The sequence below is a fragment of the Canis lupus genome, chromosome 34 (genome assembly GCF_048164855.1).
Source record: "Canis lupus baileyi chromosome 34, mCanLup2.hap1, whole genome shotgun sequence".
NCBI lineage: Eukaryota > Metazoa > Chordata > Mammalia > Carnivora > Canidae > Canis > Canis lupus.
In genome coordinates, this window is record NC_132871.1 from 20,479,403 (window position 1) to 20,507,111 (window position 27,709).

Here is a 27,709-nt window from a genome sequence, read left to right on the forward strand (position 1 = left end):
ATTGTCAGCTCCTTAGTGGCAGGGACCATGGATGCCTAGTCCAAATAGTGCTGATACACAGTAGTCCCTCAATAAATATATCTTGAATAAACGTTCCTAATCCTTCCAGGTTTAAAATTATGTGGTCCATCCCTATTATAGGATTAATTGAACTATACTATTTTTATTGATTAACAGAGGGATGCACTTCCTTTACTCACACACATGCACACACACACTTTGGTTTTTAATCAAAGAGATCATCTCCTCAGATCTTTTTTTTTTAATCTTTTTTTTGTCCTTGTAAGGACAGCTCTGGAAAAAATTTGGCATATTAAATTTGATGTATTTTAATAAATTATAATGCATATAGATTCATTAATAATATATATCCCACACCAAGGCATCAGTAGGAATTAAATTTTAAAAGTCTGCTCTAATAGGAATAAAATTATGTAAGAGGTCTATATAACAGGCTCACAAAGAACAAGAAAGAAGAGGAAAACATTAAAATAGGACTGCCATGGAACTATGAGATGTTTCTAAACAGCAAAGCTGCAGGAGAAGCCATGAGACGCTCCCCTCACTGTGATTTTTAATGTCTTAGCCTATCCAAATATTGGGCAAATCTTAGTTCACCTTAGAGGAAAGGCCAAGTGAATGGAACTGGCCTATCTTCTCAGGATTTAGAGACAACCATATGCAGTTTCAAAAAGACTTCTTTACTTCTTTTTGACCAAGACTCAAATTCTTTGTTCTAGTCCTTGATAAGTGAACAGAAAGGTATAAAATTATTTGTTTAAATATATTTTTGTGATTCTGTGATGGTTCCTTGTTCCATGTCATCTTAGACAAATCAAAGTAATCTATACAGATTATTAAAATATCTCCACATTATTTTTAACCTAATTTCATTTTAAAACTTAGGAACCAGGGAACTCCAATTAAATGAGTATAATTGGTTATTTCTTTGTGGCAAAGTGTTGCTACATATATGGTAAGGTATTTCATTTCAATGACACTAAGGTTGAGGAAAGTTAAATGTCCAAACCGTTAGTGACAGTCTCAGTATGAACCCAAAACTCAGATTCTGATTGCTGCATGTTTTTCATACCATTTTAAATAAAGAAACAAAAATTAGTTAAATTAAATGCTCAAATATAAAAGTAACCTTTCTTGTCCCCTAAGAAACCAGCGGTGTTCCATAGAAATGTCTTAAGATAAAAAAAAAAAAAAGAAAAAGAAAGATATCTTCATCATGCTATTTAATTTTCATTTAGCATTTAGTAAGAACCTTACCCATTCAGTTCATGAAAGGTGATGAGAGACGGGTGGATTACACATCTCTCTGGGTATTTAAGGCTTGCAGTTAATGTGCAAACTCCTTCCACATTCAAGGGTATAATGTGATTATTCCATACAGCCTAGCACTGCACTATATGGACATCAAAATGGACATAAAATAGCTAAAAACTTTAATTCTACTTTGTGCCATTTGCCATGAATTTAAAAGGCACCAAATAGTTGAATTAGAAGGTTTGAGAATAGTTATTGTTTTTTTTAATTGTATTTATTTATTCATGAGAGACACAGGGAGAGAGACAGAGACACAGGCAGAGGGAGAAGCAGGCTCCCTGCAGGGATCCCAATGTGGGACTCGATCCTGGGACTCCAGGATCATACCCTGAACCAAAGGCAGATGCTTAACCGCTGAGCCACCCAGGTGTCCCTAGTTATTCTATTTTAATAAAAAAGTAATCAACTATTTATTTTGTGCCTTCTAAGTTCCCTTGATGGAGTACAAAAAAAAACACACAAAAAAACCCAAAAAGCCCCATCCCACGACAAATCAGTTCTTTTTCAGAACTAGTGCAAGAAATGGCACAGCTTTTTGACATCTGTTATTTTATCTTACTTAGAATATACCTTCATAGTAACAGAAAATATAACAATGTTATATTTTAAATACTAATTCAATGAAAAGACACAGCTGTTATAAACACTTTAGTCATCAGAACAGACCAGGGAACTAGTGATTCAGATATAAACTCAAAGCATGTATAATGATCTATAATCATTTTTGGTCTATTATCATTTTTATGTTGCCGTAAGATCTAAAGTCTCTTATTGTTTGCAAGCTTAGTATAACCAAGAAATAAACAGCAAAGAATTAGCAGGCCATTTAGAGATAAACTATTATGGAGACCAGAATAAGTGTGGGGGCAGAGATGGGAGTGGGTAGTTAGGATAGGGAAAATGTCACAGATGACTTTGATGATGTCATGGTTGTAGATTGTTCTATAAGATGACTGATGTATTCACTGTATTTTGTTGTTATTATTTCTATTTCCTACCTTGATTTTTTAAATGTGATTTTTGGCACAATGCAAAATAAAATCACTGTTAACTTGTTTTGAAATTTATGTAGCCAGCTTCTTGTATGTTTTTCACTTTTGTCATATTTCTAGCACAATTTTTTTTTTTTTTTTTTACCTTTCCTGGAGAATTGAGCAGGGCCACTGCATGTGTCTGCCTTCTCTCCTTTCTAATCTCAGATAGTTGCTTGTCATGTGTGATTATGCCCCTGTACTAGCCCACTCCTGGATCTCCAAGGTCAGCTATGGTTCCACTAATTCAGGACCTTACTTAAAGGAAAGTGACTTGAATTGTGAGGATGCTTGAAACCACAATAGAGGAAACAGCTGAAGGAATGAAGGATAATTAGATTATGATAGCTGACACCAAGACAGTGCTTACCAATTCCAGAATTATTTTAGACACTTAGTGTAAATAAATTCATTTATTCCTTATGATAATCCAGGAGGTCAGTTCTCATAGGATCCACATTTTATAAGTGGAGATGAAAGCACTGAGGGGTTACATTTTGCAAAGTCATACAGCTCATAAATGACAGAGCCAGGGTTAAGAACAGAGAGAGCCTAGCTCCTAGTCCATGCTTCTAACCACTACACCAAATGGAAGATTCAGAAAGAATAAGAAAAGTGTCTTAGAATAGTTGAAGAACAGCATACTGGAAAAGGAAATATATTCCACATCGCATCAGAAGGATCCAAGGTGAAAAGCTGAAAAGAAGGGACGGACACCTGTATGGTTCAGTTGGTTAATCAGGCTTCTTGCTCAGCAAGGAGTCAACTTCTATCTCTCCCTCTGTCCCTCTGCCCCTCCTCACCACGTGTTCTCTCTTTCTCTCTCTCAAATAAATAAAATCTTAAAAAAAAAAAAATTAGGTTACTAAAAGAGTCCCCAAAGGAACATTGTAAAATATTTATACCGTACAGTGAGAAAGAAAAGTCCATGTATTGAAGAAAAGAATCTTTCACCACAAATAAAGTAATAGTCAGATCCCTGGGTGGCGCAGCAGTTTGGCGCCTGCCTTTGGCCCAGGGCGCGATTCTGGAGACCCAGGATCGAATCCCACATCGGGCTCCCAGTGCATGGAGCCTGCTTCTCCCTCTGCCTATGTCTCTGCCTCTCTCTCTCTCTCTCTGTGACTATCATAAATAAATAAAAATTAAAAAAAATTAAAGTAATAGTCATTTATTAATATACTAGCAAAGAAAATTGCTAGAAGAAATATTAAATAACATCTTGGTTGATTCTCTTAATACCTCTCACTCACTTGCTTTCCTAACTCTGATGCATTTTTTTCTCTTTGGTAGGCAATTCGTATGCAAGGAGCTAAACGTACTTAAATGTGCAGGATGAAAAGATGGCACAGGCACTGCTGCTACCCCCGGGCCCTGACAGCTTCCGCCTTTTTACTAGAGAATCTCTTGCTGCTATCGAAAAACGTGCTGCAGAAGAGAAAGCCAAAAAGCCCAAGAGAGAACAAGAGGATGACGAGAACACACCAAAGCCAAACAGTGACTTGGAAGCTGGAAAGAACCTTCCATTTATTTATGGAGACATCCCTCCAGAGATGGTGTCAGAGCCCCTGGAGGACCTGGACCCGTACTATATTAGTAAGAAAGTGAGTACTGATTCTATACTTTCAAAAGTTAAGTTATAATTCCAAATGTCAGTCTTTAATTAAACACTAACTTTAATAGACTTTCCTCTGGCTCATATGTATACTACATCATAGGCTTTCTACTGTTAAAGATTTTATACTTTTTATTTCCATTTGCTTTGTAAGTACAGTATGAGCAGCAACAACACTGATAAGAAGTGAAGTCAAGATTTGGCTACAGTGAAGAGATATGAGACATGAACAATTTCTACAATTCCACAGTACCTGAAATAGTCAAAATTAAAATTGACACCAACAAAGCAAAATATCTCTTATCACTGACATTTTTAAGCACGAGATAGACAACAGAAGAACAGCCATGCAAAAGAACAGTTATGGGCATGTGTACTTCTTATTGTTTAGTTCTTAATTGGCTTGAGGTTTCCTCACAATAGCTTTGTCTTCTAGAAGGTAATAATCTTACTAAGCAACCTCCAATAGGAAGACAATACATTGACAAGCGCAGTCACACCTACTTTTTGTTAAAACATCACTCTGCGGAGAAAAAAAAAAGATAAAAACCCCTCAATTTTCTCTATCTACATATGATCTGAATCTAGTTATGACTATTGTCTTCCTAATGCTATAATAACCACATAATTCTGTCAGAATTAACTAGTTTTTAAAGTTTAACCAACTGTGCAGAGTTTTATAGTAAACATTTTTTTAAATGGATGATACAATCTTCATCATCTAATTGATATTTTGGCATTTTACAACCACAATTTATATTTCACATTCATAAGCATAAAAACAAGTCTTTGTAGAAACTAAAGATAAATAAAATATCACCACGAATTGATGGTTTGTGGTTTAAAGAAGATACTGAATACCTTTATTAATCAGAACCAATCCTTTTAAAAGCAATTTAATCTTATAAGATCAGTGATAAGGTAAAAAAAAAAAAAAAAATCCTGATAGTTAACCATCCAGATGTGGAAATAACCCTGTTGCCCGAAAAGAGGGCTTCTCAAACTTGCATGTGTAAACACATCATCTGAGGATCTTGTTAAGATATAGATTCAGATTCCAGAGGTCTGGGTGAGACCAGAGAATCCTGCATCTCTAACAAGTCCTTGAGTGAGATTCCTGCTGTTATAATTCACGGGCCACACTTGGAATAGCAAGCTTTAAAACGCTTTCTATGAATCACAAAACAAATTCAAATAGTTAAACAGGCCCTTTCTTTTTCCTTTGAAACTAGTTTCATGAAAAGTGGCATTTAATACAGATTCACATATTTTTAAAACTAATTTATTCCAGTACTTTACTATAGAAGTGATAAGGTAAAGTTTGAAATTTAGGTACGTTATTGCACATGATGATGACAGTGAGACATTCCCCTGAGAAACTAGAACAAAATTTTCCTTAGAATTACTGATTGAAGTACATATTTGCAAAGATATCTTTAAGACACAAGGGTATGCTCACTCTGACATGCTTAGAAGTATTAGCTACTTAAGGAAGGGAAGTGCCCTTAAGACAGGAAATCAGTAAGATTAAGGAGTGGGAGAGTAACAGAGATGAACACTGGCATTTTCCACGGGAGACAGATCTTTAGTAGTAGCCCTGAAAGCATCCCCCCGCCCCTGCCAAATCAAGACTATTTTCATTGTAGAGGGACTACACAGGGCTACCTAACAGAGGTGTCGTTAAACGTTCTGCGGCATTTGATTAAGTCGGCTTGTGTGGACTCCACCCTCAGCAAAGACCTTATAATTTGTCTTCCCACAGATCTGCTTGAAAGGAAAGAATATGCTGGTTGTGCCATTGCGATTATTTCAGTCCATGTGACAGTGAAACATCTTGTTTTAGTAAATAAATAGATTGGCATTCTGATTTTGTATGTCAGCCTTTCAAGCTTGGTTAATGTGAGTCTGCTGCTAAGAAACAGAATTGTCCTCTGTGTGCTAACAAAGTCAGTTTTTATTTCCTCCCTGAAAACCAGACTTGGACTTTGATTTATTCCTCATGGCCATGGTCCATCTTGGGAGGCAGCTATATTATTTACTTTTTACTGTTGGTACACCGCTTTTCTTTATGAAGTACCTATAAAAATGAAGACTGGGGTGCTATTGAAGAAAAAGGTAGTTTGTGATTGTGAGCTAACATAGGAAGCTAATGGAAAATTTCTGGAATTCAAAAACATAGTATGAAGTTTATGTTAATTATATGAATAATGGAAGTAAAAGGCATTTTAAAACTGTAAAGCATTATTTAACAGGTTGCTACCATTAAATCTGATATAGCCTATATACATAATTTAATCAGATAACCAGATGAAGCACATCACAACATATTTTAATGGTATTTAAGTTGACCAGGTAATAACTGAAGAATAGTGACAGTGATCATCATAATAGCTAACATTTGTCATGCTCCTACTTTGTCAGGCACTGTGTCAATGTGTTAAAAGGCGTAATTCATTTAATATTCAAATAACCTGTCAAGCAGATACAATGTTAGCCTCATCTCACACATGGGCAATGTCAAGTCCAGAGAGGAAGTAAGTTGCCCAAGTCACATTCGATAAGCAGTGAATTCAGAGACTGAACCTAAGCAGTCAGAGCTCTTCAGCATTAAGCAAAACTATATATGGCATTTATTAATAAAATGAAAGAAAACATTAAAAAAATTGGTTGCATACTGTTTTGGGTTCTCTGATCGATCTGGTCTTATTCAGAGATGTAAAACTTACTCTTACCTCAAGTAATAAAAATTTTAGTGCACCTGTAAGAAGTGTATTTATCTGGGGAAAAGCAAGCAGTATTCCAGAGAAAACAGCAACTAATTTGACATGCTTTTAGCTATAACATTCATCACCTTAGTACCAAGATGTAGTCATTTTTTTAAGTCACATCAGTATTTACCATTACTTGGCGATCAGATTTTGGAGTTGATACTATTTATCCCCCCTCCAATATCTGTTACTCTCTATAATACCTTTCAGTTTAGGTACACTCCAATAACCTCAGAATCCCAAAGTTCAAATGTCTTCCTTGTGATTCTTTCACTATATGGAGTATTAGTATTTTATTCCTCATTTCTCAGAATTCAAGGTTTTGTGTTAGGTGTAGTTCCCCAGAAATAAACTGAAATTGTCTTCTTAAGGCTTCCTCTGTTCCAGAACCTGTAAATTCAATGAAGATGCCCTTGGCATGTCATTTTTAATCCCATTAGTTCCACAAAGGCTAATCTTTTGGGAGAGCAGAGGATTTCATGTTTAAAGGGACAGTTCATTCCTGTCACTCTGTTTTTGGATATTTTTAAAAATTAATTCATCTCCTAATGTTACTAGTGGTAACTGCTCTTTTCAGAGAAATTGCTTCACAAAAGCATGAACAAATGCACTTTAGATTATGGTGAACTTTACATCATTGAATACCTTAAATGGATCTAGAGTGTTTGAAATATTAAATGATCTAATCCTGTGGATTCAAGAAAATCCTTTAATGTATTTGTGCTTTGGGGGTAGTTTTTCCAATATCCACTGTCCCTTATGGATGATTTCCATGCTAGTAAAGAAGTTTACTTGCCCTCTTTCTAGAATCGTTCAAATTTATAGATTGCAATACATGGAAAATGGTTGGTTCAGTATTGCTTGGCTCCATGGTCTTGAATACAAAAGGGCAATGTATGGAAAAATTATTTTCTCTGTCCCTTATACTCACAATATAAATATTTCTGTCTACTTATTCAAACACTACCATGTTGTCAGTGAACATGATTGTATGGCATACAGCCCTTAGTTTAAGAGTAAGAACATATTATTAAACAAATGGATATATTGAAGTCTTAAAGGTAAATGGCATCTTAGAAGTAAGCCTGCACTTAATTAAAACAAGTATTTATGTACAAACCACACTATTAAATACTGTGAAAAAAATGGAGAAAAAGTAGATTACAGGTTTTTTTTATGCTCAATAGTTTATAACAACTTCTAACCTAGTCTTCAGTGCAATGAACCCTACATGTAAATTGCTACTTGACTGTAATTACAAGCAACATGCCAATGTGTACAAATTAATATACTAAGACTTACTGGTAAAGGGAAACAATTAGGGAGTGATGAGAAGGCAATGATTTATCTGGAAAGACATGATGCAGGAGGTGATTTTAATAGCTGAAGACATTTTCTGAGAGTAGGGCTTTTCAACCCTGGCTGCATATTAGAATTACCTGAGGAAATTTTTAGAATAATATCCATGTCTGTGCCCATCCTCCAGAAATGGATTCAGTTGGTTATGAGTGGGACCCAAATACTGGCGATTTTAAAATCACCTCAAGAGATTCTAATTTGCAGATAAGACTAAGAACCTTTGATATAATAGTCAGTGGGACCTCATTGTCAGGCCTGCTATGTACCTGAAATGGGGGGAGTTTATATTAGATAACCTCTCAGGTACCTCCTTCCTCTAGGATTTTATGACACATTTTCAGAATCAAAGGGGAGAGCTGACAGGGTTGTGAGTGGAACTGACAAGTGGACTATAGTGGTTGGAGCAGAGATGTCTTAGAGATGTCTATAGTGGGAAAAACTAAAAGATGACCCTAGAGAGATGTGGTGGGTAATCACCACATAGCATAGCTTAAATGTTAAGTTGATGATTATAGGTTTCAGGTCATAGGATTTTAGCTACAGAATGCCCTTTGAAATGATGTATTTAAGCTTAATTCTCAATGCAGCTGCCCCTTTTCAGTATTACCAGCAGATCTACAGAATCAGCTAAACCAGGTTATTCAGTGTGTTTGAACATTTTAAAGTAGGACAACTACCATAGGAGAAATAGAGAGGCTTCACAAACTTTAGAGTTCAAAGACTTGAAATAATTGAAATAAAAAAGATTATTTTAGTAGCAATATGTACCGAATAATCTGAAAAAGTTACCAAAGCTGGAGACAGATGGTAAGCTTTAAATAAAATTGGAGTCTTTAAAGTTACAATTTGATAAATAATTTTCTGTAGGATCATCAGTTTGTATCAGAAAATTGAAACCTTAGAGACAAATTAGATAATGTAAATAATATGTTTATTCATAGCTATATGTTATTTTAGGGGAGAAATATCAAACATGTTGTATTTATGATATACCAACTTGTTTAAACAAGTTTGAACAAACAAATCAGGTAAAAAGTTCTTCATGTGTTTAAGCTCTTCAAGTAAGCCATTTGTGTAATCTAGTAACTTTTTTCTAATATTTTCTTTTTCAGACTTTTATAGTATTGAATAAAGGGAAGGCAATTTTCCGATTCAGTGCCACCTCTGCCTTGTATATTTTAACTCCGCTAAACCCTGTTAGGAAAATTGCTATTAAGATTCTGGTACACTCATATCCTTTTCATGTGACTGAGTACTGGTGCTTAATTTTATAGAAAACGTCATTCTTTTAATATATATTTTTAATATACATTTATATTTTACATATATTGTTTTATATATTATATATAATTTCTTTGAGATTGATGGTGACATTGTTATTCAATCTGTTTTTCTCATTGATTTTCTGCCATTCATAAAAAGATTACAGAATGACTATTATGAGTTTAGAAGAAAAAATGAACTATTTTAGTGAATGTGTAAATGAATCATACTCTGTAGAAGGAACAACAGCAAATCTACTTGACACTTTTATTATCCTCAAGTAGATCATACATAATTATTGCTAAAGAAATGTAGCCTATTGTGGTTACTATTATTATCTATATTACCAAATATTCACACTTTTATGCCTTAATTGGGTCTGTATCTTCAGCATCTGGGTCTGTTCATCTTCCTTCCTTTACTAAATATTTATTAAACTACTATATGCCTATGTATTTAATAATATGTACTTAAAAATCACTGAACTTAAGATTACTTACAATGATAATCAAAAACCATACAAACAAGGATGGAATAGGTGTGATTTCAAGAAAATTCTCAAATAGGTAATGATAAAATAGAAAGGTATTCAGAAGCTGTGTTTAAGAATGAACATTTAAAAAATTTTTTTTAAGTTTTTATTGAAATTCCTGTTAGTTAACATACAGTATAATATTAGTATCTGGTGATTCAACAGTTCCATACAACACTGCTCATCACAAGTGCCCTCCTGAATCTCCATCCTCTATTTAAACCATCCCCACCCACCTCCCCTCTGGTAACCATCAGTTTGTTCTCTGTAGGTAAGAGTCCATTTCTTGGTTTGCATCTTTTCCTCTATGATCATTTGTTTTGTCTCTTAAATTCCACATATTCGTGAAACATATGGTATTTGTCTTTCTCTGACTTATTTCAGTTAGCACAATACACTCTAGCTCCATCCACATCATTGAAAATGGCATGGTTTCTTCCTTTTTTGATGGCTGAATAATATTTCAGTGTGTGTGTGTGTGTGTGTGTGTGTGTGTGTACACCACATCTTCCTTATCCATTCATCAGTTCATGAACAGGTGGGCTCTTTCCATAATTGGTTATTGTTGATAATGCTGCTATAAACATCAGGTTGCATGTGCCCCTTTGAATCAGTATTGTTGTATCCTTTGGGTAAATACCTAGTAGTGCAGTTACTGGTCATAAGGTAGTTCTATTTTTAACTTTTTGAGGAACCTCCATACTGTTTTCCAGAGTGGCTGCACCAGTTTGCATTTTCACCAAGAGTGCAAGAAGGTTCCCCTTCTCCCACATCCTCGCCATCAATTGTTGTTTCCTGTGTTCTTATTTTTAGGTATTCTGACAGGTTTGAGGTGATATTTCATTGTAGTTTTGATTTGTATTTCCTTGATGATGAATGATGTTGAGCATCTTTTCATATGCCTGTTGGCCATCTGTATGTTTTCTTTGGAAAAATGTCTATTCATATCTTTTGTCCATTTTTTAATTGGATTATTTGGTTTTGGGGTGTTGAGTTTTACAAGTTCTTTATATATTTTGGATACTAATCCTTTATCAGATATGTCATTTACAAATAATCTCCCATTCTGTAGGTTGCTTTTTAGTTTTGTTAATTGTTTCCTTTGCTGTGCAAAAGCTTTTTATTTTGATGAAGTCCCAGTAGTTTATTATTGCTTTTGTTTCCCTTGCCTCAGGTCATATATCTAGTAGGAAGTTGCCATGGCCGATGTCAAGGAAATTATTGCCTGTATTCTCGTCTAGGATTTTAATGGTTTCCTGTGTCACATTTAGATTTTTAATCAAAAATGTGAGTTTTATATAGATAGATTCAAAATAGCCTTATAAAAACTAAAAGAGAGACAAAAGATTGGTTAACCTAGAAATAGGGCAAATAAGACTTCACTTTTTGAGATTCATTTGAACTCTTTTCATTCTATGGTTTGATATCAGTAAGTATTTATATTTTTAAATAAAATATTTACCCCCAAAATAATCATAATTTTCCTTAGAGTGAAGTCTGATTGAGATCTTAAGAGAAATTAGTTACAGCTAATTCTCAGGAAGTTTTCAAAATAGCGTTTATCTGTATGGTGTGGTATCTAGATGGCCCATTAAGTTCCCCCACAGTCTAAAGTAAAAATAAAAAGTTAGAAAACAATAGTAACTTATCAGCAAAAACTTCTCTCTCCCTTTATTCTTATGCTATAAACACTAAAAGAATGAGTCTCATCACAATAAGACTATTAAAAATAGCTAATTACAGTAGAATTCTCAATCAGTGTAATCTTTGAAAATACTGGGGTAGACATTCTCAGGGTTTTTATATTGCATTCGTTAATCTTCTGTCAGTGGTGATTTTAAATTATATCTAAGTACAACCACATATAATTACATTCATATTTTTTACAATTTTACACTTATATTGTGAAGTTACTAAAGAATGGTCATTTCCAGGGCACCTGAGTGGCTCAGTGGTTGAGGGTCTGTCTTTGGCTCATGTCGTGATCCTGAATCAGGCTCCCCACACAGTGCCTACTTCTCCCTCTGCCTATGTCTCTGCTTCTCTCTCTCTGTGTGTCTCTCATGAATAAATAAATAAAATCTCTTTTTAAAAAAGGAATATTATTTCCCCTTGCAGTGCTATTTTACATAACTGATTAGAATACAAAATTCCCATTGCTTCAAATAGAGATCTCTTTCCATTAAATTCAGTTCCGTGAAATTTTACATTTCATGTAAAATGAAAATGAGTAGACCAAGAATGTATGACAGGCTTTGAAGTTTCTTATTACTTTTGCCATTGTTTTAAAACAAATAAGTAAGACAGATTTCACAGATAACTTCATTGATGATTTTTTTGTATGGATTGTAAATGGCCATGATAATATACTATTTATTCCTTAACTATAACCTACTTTATTCAGCATGCTTATCATGTGCACTATTTTGACCAACTGCGTATTTATGACTTTGAGTAACCCTCCAGACTGGACGAAGAATGTAGAGTAAGTAAGAATGACTTCTTCTAATGAGAAATGCACACTCAAATTCTCTAGCAATCGCCTTATGGTTATGGTCTAACTTAAGTTTTTCACTGTTTGGAGTCAGGCTAAAAACTTCTAAGAAAAAGTTATTTCCATAAAATGAAAGAAGATAAGGGAAGTTCTTAGGGGGAGTTTTTCTTCTATGGGGTAAGTATTCTTTCCAACAAATTCATGATAGTATACACCAGCTGGTAAACTAAATCAAACATTTAGCATAAAAGTTAAAATTCAATCATAGTTATGCATGTTAGATAAAACACAATGACCATCTGGGGCACCTGAGTGGCTCAATTGGTTAAGCATCTGGCTCTAGGTTTCGGCTCAGGTCATGATCTCACAATCTGGGGATCAAGCCCCGCATTATCAAACTCCACACTCAGCACGGAATCTGCTTAGATTCTCTCTCTCCCAAATAGATAAATAAATCTTTTTTAAAAAATGACCATTTGAGTAATGTGATGAATAAAATATTTTTTCTAGTATACTGCTATTATTGCTATAGTCTCATAAAACAGATTTAAGTGTTTAGCACAATATTATTATATTAGGTATTTTGGTTATATATCATTACATTTAGAAAAATACATTTAGGTGTTTAAGTAACTTAGATATTTAGTTATATTTAGATATGTAGTTTATTTAGATACAGCATGTGTGCTAAAACACCCTAAATGTGTACCATGAAAGAAATAAAAGGTCTCTACAAAATCATAGCTAAAAAAATAACAGGACGTAAGGGGAAAACATGATTAAGAGAAGATCACTCAAAACTTATGAAACTTTGTAATCAGAACACTAATAAACACAGGAACAATCCCAAGAAAAAGATATTGGCTCAATTAAAGCTCTATACCTAAAAATCGCAGCCAGTCTCAGACTCCAGGCCTTGTCCTTTCTCCCCTGAAGATGAAGACCCTGGGGATATTTCTATAATATCAATAAAATAAAACATTTGATTTATTATTTTAACATAAAGAGGAAGATCTAAGCACAATAGTTCTTTGGCACGTTAAACTAGCCTCTACTTGTACTAAAGAAGGCTCTTCAATGTCAACTTTCTGCATTAGTACTAAGATCTTCCTTTAATGCTAAGGATGTTCTTTTTTTTTTTTTTTTTTTTTTTAATGCTAAGGATGTTCTATTTAAGTGTGAGGAAAAGGATGCCACTAATTGATCCAAAACATCAATGTGCTGGGGGAAATTTTTGCATTAAGTAACATAATTTCGCATTATAACATTTTCCCCCAAGTTATCAGTCATGTGTGAGGTTATTCATGACAAAGAAATACATAATTTAGTGAAATAGAAGGTATTTACATTATGTAGGCTATTTTTGTGTAATAGAATATAATGATAAGGTTTAGTGAAAAAAGTTTCTAGCATGTTCTTTTTATTGTCATATTTTTAAAAAGTAATATCCAATAGGAGATAAATTATTATGACAAATAGTGCCACTTCTATTTCTGTTTTTATAGCTTCGATGAGGATTTAATACACTATTCTAAGCCATCATTTGACAGTGATTTAACATATTAGAGATTTTTTTTATAGTAACTTAGAAATGCTTCTTAGAAATCATTTTAGTAGAGAATCCAGTTCTTATGCTGAAGCAAGCAATTTAACAGAATTCTTAGTTATCATTTATGATTTGTAGATTAACAAATGGTCATACTTATATAAAACTATTATGTATGCACTTTTCCTAGAAGAAATTACTGAAGCATTTAAACATGTACAAGTCTCATTTATTTGTATAACATTATTAAAATATAGGTAAAGAAGACATTTGAATATTATTCCTTGAATATTCAGGTCTCTCTCTTTTAATTTTTAGAGAGAGACAGAACAGGGAGGGAGGGAAGAGGGACAGGCGGAGGGGGAAGGAGAGAATCTTAAGCAGGCTCCACATCCATCCTCAACATAGAGCCCAACGTGGAGCTTAATCTCACTATCCTGAGATCATGATCTGAGCTGAAATCAGAAGTCAGACGCTTAACCTACTGAGTCATCCAAGTGCCTCAGCAGGGCTCTCTTTTTAAAGTCAGTTTTAGAGACTACTATATCCATTATGAAAGTAGTCTTATCCCTACAAAAGGTTTTGACTTCATCATTCAGTTTGAGAACTTTGCACAGGTTTCCTGATCATTTATCCCTAGTCACTTGACAGCAAAGTACCAGGAAAACAAGCAAAATTAGTGGTTACAGCCAACAATCTAAACCGAACAAACAAGGGTGCAAAGAAAAGAGAAGATAACTCAGTTCTGACATGAAAACAGGTCATTAATAGCATAAACAGTCCCTGTACAAAGAGGTGACACACAGAAAAGGCTGAGGACCATACGGTATAGTGAGGGTCATGAAAAGCAGGCAGATCGTAATTACAGGAAAAAAGCTGGTGACATGGACAGAATCAACAGTATGATTAGGAGCCTAGTGGGGCAGAGCTAAGAAAGAGCAAGGTCCCCTTGATTCTCACCTGTTCAATCTAGTTTGCTAATAGGCACTTCTGAACACCTGTTCTGGGCAAAGCTCTGTCTCAGATGTTAAGCTCCAGGACACTCCTCCTTGGATAGCTATCAACAAAAACAGGGATAGAAGTAGGAACTTTAATCTTACTCCTAGGAAATCTGTAGATAACCTAGAATTTCCAAAGCATAGACCATAGGGCATTAACCATTAATATGATATATAAAACGTACACTGAGCTGTTTCTTAAAGCTTTTTACAAGGCAGCTATCTCTAAACAGAAATGTCATGGTGATTATGTGTAATGTGCAAAGGTCCAAACTAAAACCCAAGTAAATATAAGCCTGGTATTGTAAATTTCTGAATGAGGTCAGCTACTTCATAAATAAAGATAGTAATTATATTTATTCCTCAAAAAATGAACTGATTTATTTTTAAAAGGAGGAGGAATGTTCTTAGGAAAACTGGACGTGAAGTTCTCCACATAGATTTTCCTCTTATTTCTTTGTCCCCTCATCTTAAAAAAATTACTGCAGGAAACAATGCAAAAATAAGTCTCCTAACTTTATTCACATATAAAATACTAGTAGGCTGGAAAATATAATTAATTTTAACAAGAGTAAATCAAAACTTTATGGCTTGGGTGAGGTAATTTGAAGGATAATATTAAATTGCAATTTTTAAAAGAACACAGTGTTGAAAAACAAGTACTCTTTCCTCAACTATTTTTGGAAGAAACAGAAATAACAATATTGTCAACACTCAAAGGAAAGAGGGCTAAAAATGCACTATATATCAAACAGTAAATGGAAATCCTTTCACCATTTTGGAGGCGGAAATTTGAATGTGAGCATGTTTGAACGATTTGGCTCAATTGTATAGAAATAGTAGCTAATGCAAGGTAAAAATCAGAAATTTGGTTTCTCTCTGAATTTTGGTATTTATGTAAATGGACACACATAAAATACTAATAAATTATAATTTTTCTTGTGTAAATATATGAGAGAAGCAATTTTAAAATATATACAAGAAATAGTGCAGCCATAGTGGCGCAGCGGTTTAGCACTGCCTGCAGCCCAGGGTGTGATCCTGGAGACCCAGGATCGAGTCCGACGTCAGGCCCCTGCATGGAGCCTGCTTCTCCCTCTGCCTGTGTCTGTGCCTCTCTCTCTCTGTCTCTCATGAATAAATAAATAAAATCTTTTAAAAATAATAAAATAAAATAAAACAAAATATATACGAGAAATATATATGAGAGAAGCAGTTTTAAAACTATGACTGACTCTTAAATATAAAAAGGGGAAGCATATTTTCTAGATTAGACATGTAAAATATCCCTAAAAATCACTGTTATCATTAATAAATTTGAATGGAATATATTATTATAAATAAATCCAAGAAATTTTACCTCTAGAGCTGCATTGTCTAATGAGGGAGACACCAGCCACATGTGAAACTTGAAATTTGGCTAGTCTTAATTGTTGAAATAATAATATTTTAGTTACATTGGTTTAAATAAAATATAATATTAAAATTAAATTCATTTGTTTTTCCTTATTTTTTTATTTGGCTACTGAAAATGTAAAAACTACATATGTAGCTTATATTATATTTTAATCAAACAGCATTGCTCTAGAGGGTCAAGTTTGATCATTACTCATAAAACACATGAAACTATTATTCTAAAATCTAAATAGTGAAAATAAATCAGATTCTTTGGGGAAGATACTATCTCTTCAGCTTAACCCTTTACTTGGGCTTATAAGATTAATTAGACTAGTCAAGTCTCTGTAAATGGAAATAAAAAATAAGATTTTAGCAAATTAAAAAAAAAACCACACAAAAGTATAAGATTTGCCGTATATGAACAGCATAAATGAAATTGTTTGGATGCTTTTCCTAGGTACACATTCACTGGAATCTACACCTTTGAGTCACTTATAAAAATCTTGGCAAGAGGGTTTTGCTTAGAAGATTTTACATTCCTTCGTGATCCATGGAACTGGCTGGATTTCAGTGTCATTGTGATGGCGTGAGTATTTTTGAAAAGTTGTTAAGCTCAAAGGAATGAAAATAGTTTTAGCACAAACCAGGTTGTTTTGACATATTTTAAATGTAGAGTTTGCTTATTAGCCAAATTAACTATATGCCTCATATATTTTAAGAATACACTTTAGATTTTTAAAAAAAGGAATACACTTTAGAAAACATATTAGCAAGGTAAATCTATCTGGTAAATGAGCAATAAACAGTTACTTTCATGTCATATAGTCTTCTACTTCATCAAAAGGAAGTTATTCATTGAGCATAATACCTCGAACTGCACTTTGATCAGTTTTACAAACAAACTTGTTCATATTAGTGAAAATTACATTGAAATAAGAACAAAATTTTATTCCTTAAAAGCAGCTTTCAGCATATGGCACCTTGAGGTCTGTAGCAATTCCATTTGTTAAACTCAAGGGTCTGGCTCCATATGTCAAACTCAACTTTCATTCTTTATGTAGGATAAACTTTGCCAAAACTATCAGTAACTCTGATTTAATTCTACAGGTATGTAACAGAATTTGTAAGCCTAGGCAATGTTTCAGCTCTTCGAACTTTCAGAGTCTTGAGAGCTCTGAAAACTATTTCTGTAATTCCAGGTAAGAAGAAACTGGTGTAAGATGATAGGCCCCTTATATCTCCAACTTTTCTTGTGTATTATTGTGTTGTGTGTAAACTCCCTATTACAGATACGTGACAGAGTTTGTGGATCTGGGCAATGTCTCAGCACTGAGAACATTCAGAGTTCTCCGAGCACTGAAAACAATTTCAGTCATTCCAGGTGAGAGCTAGGTTAAACACCGAGGCTGACTTTAAATACACTGTAATAATATTTAGGTTGAAATCACACTTAGATCATTAGGCTTGTTGCTTATTATTCTTGTTTGTCAACTTTAAGAATGCCAAGTGATGTCTCAATGCAGTTCAGTTACTAAAATTTTAGAAATTACATGCTTATTTATATAGTCAGCCTTTGAGTTTAACAGAATTGCATGAGTCGTCTATAAAAATACTAGTTTTGCGCATGTGTGTGCTCTCTCTCTTTCTCTCTCTCTGCATTTATGATGTAAAGCTTTCTCTTTTTATGTTCTGTAAAAAGCTTTGCCACCATACCTTTACTAACTTATTTCGGTTTTATCATTCACTGCAGATCTATTCTGAAAATAGGTCTCCTTTAATAAAGGAGAAAAGATTATTCTTGAACAGCATGTACGTGGCATAGGACTTTTGATACTCTAAAATTCTTTTCCCCTCTGAATTACTGCTACTTGGAGGCTGGTGTAAAGAATGGGTTGGAAGGAGATGCCTCGTGAAACACAAAATCTGAAATAAAAAATAACTGCAAGTTCTTTGATGTTCATGGCAACACGTAAAACCACACGCAAAAGAAAAAAGCTTCCTGCCTAAATATTTATTTACACTTTCATTTTAAGTCTCCAGAAGGCATACTGTTCATAAATAAAAATTGGCTCTTCATCTACTTCCCAAACCATCTGAATATCCACAAAGCTTTGGTGTCTAAATAGCCAAGCAACCGTTTATGGGAAAAGAGATGTGTGTGACTAAGAAGACACTGTGGCTTAGGAAACTCTTCCTTGGATGACCGACTGCTTTTTCTCTTCAGGTTTAAAGACCATTGTGGGGGCCCTGATCCAGTCTGTGAAGAAGCTCTCTGACGTCATGATCTTGACTGTGTTCTGTCTGAGTGTGTTTGCTCTAATTGGTCTGCAGCTGTTCATGGGCAACCTGCGGAATAAATGCTTGCAATGGCCCCCAAGCAATTCTGCTTTTGAAACCAACACCACATCCTACTTTAATGGCACAATGGATTCAAACGGGATATTTGTTAATATAACAATGAGTACATTTAACTGGAAGGATTACATTGAAGATGACAGTAAGAAATATTGCTACATTGTTAACCTTAGTGTTGCTGAATGCCTTTTCGACTATAAATAGTTTTGAGACTGTGGCTTGAAACCATCTTTGTGAAAAGACCTCATTGTGTCCACTTTGGAAATAACTGAGATAGTCCAACTCTCATTTATTCCTAATGTCAGTAGGATAGATATGAAATGAAATGGTTTGTTCTTTATATTAACAGGTCACTTTTATGTCTTGGATGGACAAAAGGACCCTCTACTCTGTGGAAATGGTTCAGATGCAGGGTAAGAAACACAATTTTTAAAAATGTAGAACACATTAACAAAAAACAGGAAAAAAATACAAAGGTATTCTTACATGTATATAATAAAGAGTGATGCTACCTACCTAGGAAGTACCTTCTCTGTGTTAGAGGACTCGCTATCAGCTCTAAATTCATGGTCACTAAGATTACCCCTCTGGGTAAAGACCTTTTCTCCAGAATTCCATAGTTAAGATGTATGTACCTGACTATTACTCCAAAGTGTGAAGAAGACTCATAGTCTATCTTTTTTGTAAGCCCATCAGAGCTGTTTAATAAATACAGGGAACATTTTGATTGATGTAGGTATACGTTGATGTGATGAGTTTTGCTGTGGCTGGAAAAGACCTAGACTATAACATGATCTTTACGCTGCAAGCTCAGATGGGAAACTGCTTTGAGAGAGTTAGGTATTTTTGAAATAGCATGAAAATCCCATGTGCAAAAAAAGCCAAGGGACAGATACATGTCAAAGCCATGTCTAGCTCTGAGTCTGCATACCCAACAGTTCTTTTTGGTCACATTCTACAATAAAAGACACTTTAATATCTTAGTCATCAGGTTGCTCTCTCATACTTATTTTCCCAAGAGTATTATAAATTGATTTTAGGTCAAGGTGTAATTTCTTTAGAAGCCAAGTATAGCAATAGTTAGTGACTCTTAAACCACAGAATTTACACAGAAGTATTTTGTGTCATCCTAGAAAATGGGAAACTCGTATTGCCATAAAGATCTAGGAGTATTATTGAAAATGCATATTAGTCTTAGAGATGGTGTTTTCAGGGCAGGGGGGAAGGGAGGGGGATTGTTTTCCTGATATTTTTCCTGACCTTTGTTAGGATAATATAGTGAATAAGACCATGAATTTTAGGGTTCATCTATATCTGGATTCAAACCTTAATTCCACCATTTACAAATTCTGACTTTGGAAAAGTATTCTAAGTTCTCTGTATCTGAGTTTATTTCTAAAATGCGGAGAGTAATATTGTCTCTTAGGGTTGTTATGGTGATTAGTTACTTAATACACATAAAGCACTTGGCTTAGCACCTGATCTATCACGTGTTTATTGCATTTTAGGTATTATTTTTTATTATTATGATTAATGTAAAAGCCTAGATAAAATTTTGGATAAGTTTGGATGATGCATACTCTATAGTTATTAAACCATAATAATCACTGCTCTTTATTGAGTACTTAATATGGATTAGGTGATTTACTGGTAAAATTGATACCCCCTCTTGTTAAATGTCAAATAAAATTCCAAAGAAATTTCTAATTTCAAGATTTTCTGTAAGGCTATCAAGACAACGTTGTACTGGAAAAAGAATAGGTATATATTTCAATGAAAAACAACAGACACCTCCCTCCCAAAATATAGACCTACATAAATACAGTCAACTAATTTTTGACAGATGAAAATGCAATTCAAAGGAAACAGGAAAGTTTTTTCAACAAATAGTGCTGGAGCAACTGGAAGTCCATATGCAAAGAAATGAACCTAGATATAAACCTCACTTCTTACACAAGAACTAACTCAAAATCAACCACAGACCTAAATGTAAAATACATAGAAACCGTAAACTCCTTTAAGAAAGCATAGAATTAGGGCACCTAGGTGGCTCAGTGGCTGAGCATCTGCTTTTGGCTCTTGTCGTGGTCCTGGGATCCTGGGATTGAGTCCCACATCAGGCTCCCTGCAGCCTGCTTCTCCCTCTGCCTATGTATCTGCCTCTCTCTGTGTGAATAAATAAATAAAATATTTAAAAAAGAAGCATAGAATAAAAGCTACATGACTTCATATTTCGTGATAAGTTTTAAATGCCAATATACAACCCATGAAAGAAATAATTGATAAGTTGGACTTAATTAAAATTAAAAACTTATGCTCTGTAGAGACACTATAAAGGGAATGGGAAAAAAGCCATAATTGCAAGAAATTGTTTACAAAACATATATCTGAAAAAAGACATATGCAAAATACACAAAGCACTCTTAAAACTCAATGAAAAGAAAACAACTCAATTTAAAAATAGGCAAAAATCTGGACATTCTGAAAGAATATATACAGATGGTTAATAAGGATATATAAAGATACTAAGCATCATTTGTCATTAGGGTATTGAAAATTAAAACAACAGTAAGTTACTACTATATACCTATTTAGAATAGCTAAAATAAAAAAAAGTACTGGTAATAAATTGCTAGTGAGGATGTAGAACAACAGAAATTCGCATTCATTGCTGATGGGAATGCAAAATACTACAACCATTTTGGAGAACAATTTGGCAGTTTCTTACAAAATAAACACAGTCTAACCATATGATCCAGCAATTTCCCTACTAGATATTTAGCCAATTAACTTGAACATGCATGAGTATTTATAACAGTTGTATTCATAATCACAAGAAACTTGAAGCAATCAAGATGTCCTTCAACAGGTGAATGGATAACTGTGATGTATTCATCCAGTGAAATATTATTCAGTGATAAAAAGAAAATAAGCTATCAAGCCACAAAGACATTGATGAACGTTAAATACATATTAAGACATGAAAAAAGCCTATCTGAGAAAGCTATATTCATCTGATTCAAATCACATGACATTTTAAAAAAGATGAACAATAGAATGATAAAAAGATCAGTGTTTTTCAAGGGTTCAGGGTAGGGAATTGACTGGGTGATACATGGGAGATTCTTTAGAGTGAAGAAACTTCTGTATGATTCTGTAATGGTGAGCATTAAGCATTTGTCAAAACTCATAGAACTTTACAGCACAAAGAGTTAAAAGTGTATGCAAATAAAATCATTTTTAAGGTTGGGGTATCCCAGGTTGAAATACAGAATGTAACGGAGATATAAATATATTTATAATGTGTAAAATAACCTCACTGAAGGACTAGGAGAATAAGAACTGTTCTAAACAACTTTGGGAATGAATGGAGTCTATAAGACAAAGGCAAAAAAAAAAAAAAAAAAAAAAAACAACCCTATTCTAGTTGATAAAGTTGTTCCCACGCTAGTGTGGATTAACAATCCTAAAACAACTATGCATGTATACTACTGTTGTACAATTAAGCATATAGATAGTAGATGATAGAAGCCAGCCAGTTTTGGAGGGAGAAGTTACACATAAGCAAAGGTAGGAGTCTAGAAAGATATCCCGTGGTAATGAAGCAGGGTTGGAGACAGTATGACCTCCTATTTAGCTTAATCGAGGTACAGATGGTTATACATGCATACACATTTACATACACATGTTATTAGAAACCAGTTCTGAGTGCTATGTTTATTGCTAAGGCAATGTCATTACTCTTCTAGGCCCTCAGTTGACAAAGCAAGAGATATGTGTGTATACACACGCACACACATTTGTCCTCGTTTCTAATATTATTCTCCAATAAAAGAACAAGGATTTCTTGGAGAGATGGCTGATTCTAGAGCAGGAAATATAAAAGATGAGTCTAAAGCATCTTGTAGTGCCTCAAAGCAAGAAAATGTTAAAAAATAAACAAAAAAATAAAAATAAAATAATATAAACAAACAAAAAACACATAGAACCATGGGGTTATGTCAAATAGATACAGGAGTCAATGGAAAAGCTTCCAATGGTCAAAACTAGAACAATTTAGATAACAAAATAAATAAAACCATTAGATTAGAATTGAAAGTATAAAATGAATACCATGACTACTCATATAAAGAAATGATTGACTAAGTAAATAAATAAATGAGGAATAATAGACAAATCCCCCATGCAAAAGAATTCAAAATAATTTGTGTACATGCTCTACTTTAAGAAGGTGGATCTTAACTCCCTGTTTCTAATGTGTGGGCTGCACATAGTGACTTTATTCCAAAGAGCACACTATAGAAAAAAAGAAACATTAAATTTACAGTGGAAAAACCTAACAAACATTAGTATCAACAGTGATAAGTCACACTGATCATATGTACCCTTGATATGATGTGACAATGATATTTTACCTCTCCAAAAATCCATAACCCCAATCTAATCATAAGAAAAATGTCAGACAAATCCCAGATTAAAGACGTTCTCCAAAATACGTGATAGTATTCCTTGAAACTATCAAGGTAATCAAAAAACAAGGAAACTCTGATAAACTTTACCAGGAGGAGCCTAAAGTGACATGGTCACTAAATGTATTATAGCATCCTGAATGGGATCTTTAAACGCCAAAAGAATATTAGGGAAAACCTGAGGAAATCTGAATGAAGTATAGACTTTGGTCTATAATAATGTATCAGTATTGATTGAAATGTACCATACTAACATTGATACTAACAACAGAGGAAACTGGGCATGGAAATTGGGCATATATTCTGTGCCCTCTTTATAATTTTCTGCAAATGTCAAATTATTCTAAAATATAAGCTTTATTTGGTAAAGTTCTACAGAAGTGCCTGCTAAAGTAGCTCATTCCCTACCCTTTGTTTTCTGGCCTTTCATTTTTTAATAATTTATTTTTGCCACTTTGTAAAGAGCAGGACACTGATGATGTCAGAGGCAAAAGCATGTAGTTGCTATCTCTTTGCCATACTAAATGTCTGCAAATCTGACTCTTTGCATCCCAGTATTCTATTGGTTTTCCTAATAAATTTCATCTAATAACAGTATCACTGTAAGCAATTACCTAAAGTGCTCTGGAAATGAAGGCAAGAAAATCCATCATAGACAGCAACCCTGAGTTTTGACAATTCCTATAAATCAAATTGATAGAAATAGCTACAAATGCCAACCTGACCCCAGCACTATCTCTCCCTTATAGACAGTGTCCAGAAGGATACATCTGTGTGAAGGCTGGCCGAAACCCCAACTATGGATACACAAGCTTTGATACCTTTAGTTGGGCTTTCTTGTCTCTATTTCGACTCATGACTCAAGACTACTGGGAGAACCTTTACCAGTTGGTAAGTGTCTTAGTCCATTAGGGCATCTACAACAATATACCACAGACCGGATAGCTTTATCAGTAACAGAAATGTATTGCTTACAGTTCTGGAGACTGGGAAGTTTACCATCAAGATGCCAGCATGGCTCCATTCTGGCTAAAGCCCTTTTTTGGTTCATCAGCTGACATCTTCTTGTTATCACCTGCATATAAAGGGCAAGAGGCTCTCTCTGGAGGCTCTTTTTATAAGGCACTAATCTCATTCATGACAGCTCCACCTTCACAATCTAATCACTTCCCAAAGGTCCCACCTTCTAATACTATCACACTGGGCATTAAGATTTCAACTTAGGAATTTTGGGGAGAAGCATTCAGACCATAGCAGTAAGGTTCAAATTAATGTGTGGGAGATCTAATTTTATGAACAAATGTGACCTGACAAGTATCAATACTTGTTAATAACACTCTACAATACAGAGGAGGGTCCAGTACAAAGCAAGTGTGCCTAGAATGCCAATTGTTCATTCAGTCAGTACATGTTCAGTAATAACTTCTTATATGAAGGACGTTCTGCTAGAACTATGGAAGATGCAAAGAGTGTTCATGGCTTTGAGTTTATAATCTAGTTGTATATATAAAAGAACATGTGAAAATATTTAGAAATCAACTATATAAAAATTTCAAATTAAGCCTACAGTTAGTTAATCAGGGCTGGAAAAGGAAGGAAGAAAGATGTTATCTCTATATGGTGTAGAGAGTAGGCTTCCATGGAAGTAGGATTCCACTAAAAGGAATTAAAGATAGGGTTCTTATTTCTTAATAGTGCCCTCCATAATGGACTCTAAGAAAAGATTTTAGTGGGGTTTCATATATATTCCCAATATATGTTAATTTGAAATGTGTGTTTATATCAAATGACACTACAGTCAAGCCTTAGATAGATAATTGTGTGCGTGCATGCGTGCATTCACGTACACATGTGCTCAGTTTAATACCAAACAAATATTGGTCAAAATACATTGGATGCTAAAAAATATTCATCTCCTCACTATAATTATGGAAATCAAATCTTTATTCGGAGACATTATATACTATACTGGTGAAATTATCCTTTGCTTCCTCTAGACGCTACGTGCTGCTGGAAAAACATACATGATATTTTTTGTCCTGGTGATTTTCTTGGGATCTTTCTATTTGGTGAATTTGATCCTGGCTGTGGTGGCCATGGCCTACGAGGAACAGAATCAGGCCACCTTGGAGGAGGCAGAACAGAAAGAGGCTGAATTTCAGCAAATGCTGGAACAGCTTAAAAAGCAACAGGAAGAAGCTCAGGTATGGAGTGACAATAAGCAAAGTTTTATTATTATTATTGTTGTTATTATTATTATTGTGAGTATTAAGTAGGAATATTGTTAAGCATAGAGGTCAAATTGAAACCAGCTTTTGATTTGGTATACAGTCATTGCCATTAGAAAAGATAAAGTTATTCAAGTCTAAAATTGTTTCTAAAGTTGTAATCAAAGGAACTTTTTGATATTATATGTAAAGAAAGCACATTCAGGATAAGGTTTTGAAAACGTCTCATGAAACCTGAGGGGAGAATCTGACATTCAGTTTAATATGAGAAGATACATAACTGATATTTCCAATTATTCGTTTCACCACTAATTATAACATTTAAGGTTTTATTCCTTGATGATGTATATTCTTTGCAAATATTTTCTCCTAGCCTGTAACTTGTCTTTTCATTCTCCTAATAGTATTTTTGGATAAAAAATGTGTTCTATTTATTCATTTATTTATTTAAATTTATTAAATTTATTAATTAATAATTATAAATTTATTTATCGAATTTATTTAAATTCAATTAGCCAATTTATAGTACATCATTAGTTTCAGATGTAGTGTTCAATGATTTATCAGTTGTGTATAATACCTAGTGCTTATCGCATCATGTGCTCTCCTTAAGGCCCATCATTCAATTACCCCATCCCCCCAAACACTTCCTCTCCAGCAAGCATCAGTTTCCTATTGGTTTGTAGTCCTATAAAAATTCTTGAACCTTATTTGGGGACATTAGTTACATTAGTTATAAATAGCTTAATCCTTTTCCATCTTGAAACCTTTAAAGACTTTTTAAGTAGAACTAGTTGGAGCATCTAATTTAACTATTCTCTACCACTGAGTGAAGATCCTTTTGAACAGTCCCTCAATGCCCTATTAATGCAGTGTTACATGTATTTTGTCTGTTTTAGTGGTTTTTTTTCAGTACAGAGAGTAAATCACTATTAACTATATCTTAACCAGAAGCAGTAGTCCAAATAAGTTTTGTACATAATGACTTTTTTGATACATAGTGATTATTTTTAGATTGACGGTTCCAGATTTTTAAAGCATTATTTGAATGACAAGAGATGTACGGATTCAATGGGTAGGGTCAAATTTTAAGTTTTTAATAATTCTGAGTTACTTTGAGGATGTACAACATATAATTAAGCCCTTTTTTGAGGCATTTTTTGGTGAGACTGGGATTTGACAATGAATTGTTTAGCTGGTTACACAGCCCAACCATATTCTTAGCATTTGTTGATCATGATTGCTTTGCTATTTTCATCTTACCACTGGATACAGAGTAATATCATGGTTATATTTTAGTGATTTTATAAGGAAAGCTATAAATAAGTTTGGTGATACTTAAAAATCTTATAAAATATACTTCATGCTTGGTAGATCTGCTACATTTCAAGTACTTAAGAATTTATTTCGGATCACTACAAAAAGCACATTTGTAAAATAATGAAATACATTAGCTATTTACAGGGCAAATTATTTCAAAATTTTAAATATTATGGGAAATAATATTTATAGATTGTATATAAATGTATTTATTTTATTTTATTTATTTATTCACACAGAGAGAGACAGAGAGAGGCAGAGACACAGGCAGAGGGAGAAGCAGGCTCCATGCAGGGACTTGATCCCGGGTCTCCAGGATCATGCCCTCGGCTGAAGGCAGTGCTAAACTTCTGAGCCACCCAGGCTGCCCTATAAATGTATTTTAAAGCATCAGATTATTCTATTTATCATTTACAAAAACAGACAAAGCAATGTGCTTGAAAATACTACACAGATCCATAGTACAGAAGTAAGAACACATTCTGAAATTCAGCCACTTTAGGGTAAAATATAGCATCAATTAGAAGAGTACAATCTTTTAAATTTAGAAGTAAAAGTGCACAGTACCTATTAGAAGTTTAAAGAATCTAATTATCTACATCCTAATTAGGTCAACTAAAAAATGTGCATTCTTGTCACTTAAAACGTATTGGATTCCAGTGATCAAATCATGATTTGGCTCACCTTTAGCTTCATACGTACACAAGTTTAAACTGATCTTAGGATAACTGATCCCAGTGTTTTAACATGGACTGGGATGGCACAGTACCAATGCAATCTTATCCCCTTAATGAGAACACAGGTATCAATGCCCAGTAAACAGCCAATATTTAAAAAGAGGAAGGTGCTCGAGGCAGGCAGAGAGGGAGACATAGTCTACCCATGAGATCATCGGTGCTCCACTGTAACCTATGTCTTGCTAATCGCCTATCACTTTTCAGATGTACCATTTAGCCAATGATTTCATGAAGCCTAGCATCACTTCTATTTTCATTTAA

At 34.1% G+C, this 27,709-nt stretch overlaps 1 protein-coding gene and 1 long non-coding RNA gene across 4 annotated transcripts in view; one reads left to right on the forward strand and one right to left on the reverse strand.

Moving 5' to 3' along the window:
- Positions 1-27,709, forward strand: part of LOC140624573 (sodium channel protein type 3 subunit alpha) — a 104,105-nt gene that overhangs the window by 23,649 nt on the left and 52,747 nt on the right. Inside the window, exons 3-11 of one of the 2 annotated variants that reach the window (XM_072811484.1) lie at positions 3,660-3,970; positions 9,221-9,339; positions 12,299-12,388; positions 16,797-16,925; positions 17,447-17,538; positions 18,564-18,836; positions 19,044-19,107; positions 23,913-24,054; positions 25,161-25,367. In XM_072811484.1, the coding sequence (XP_072667585.1) occupies positions 3,710-3,970; positions 9,221-9,339; positions 12,299-12,388; positions 16,797-16,925; positions 17,447-17,538; positions 18,564-18,836; positions 19,044-19,107; positions 23,913-24,054; positions 25,161-25,367 (1,377 nt within the window). In that variant the 5' untranslated portion in view covers positions 3,660-3,709. Of the gene's footprint in view, positions 1-3,659; positions 3,971-9,220; positions 9,340-12,297; positions 12,389-16,796; positions 16,926-17,446; positions 17,539-17,628; positions 17,721-18,563; positions 18,837-19,043; positions 19,108-23,912; positions 24,055-25,160; positions 25,368-27,709 lie in introns of both variants that reach the window. The other variant, XM_072811483.1, reaches the window with a different exon arrangement.
- Positions 10,029-27,709, reverse strand: part of LOC140624574 (uncharacterized) — a 39,624-nt gene continuing 21,943 nt past the window's right edge. Inside the window, exons 1-3 of one of the 2 annotated variants that reach the window (XR_012024050.1) lie at positions 20,737-20,860; positions 14,904-15,000; positions 10,029-13,354 (exon numbers count right to left, since the gene is read on the reverse strand). This is a non-coding gene — a long non-coding RNA (uncharacterized lncRNA). Of the gene's footprint in view, positions 13,355-14,903; positions 15,001-20,736; positions 20,861-27,709 lie in introns of those variants that run through there. The other variant, XR_012024049.1, reaches the window with a different exon arrangement.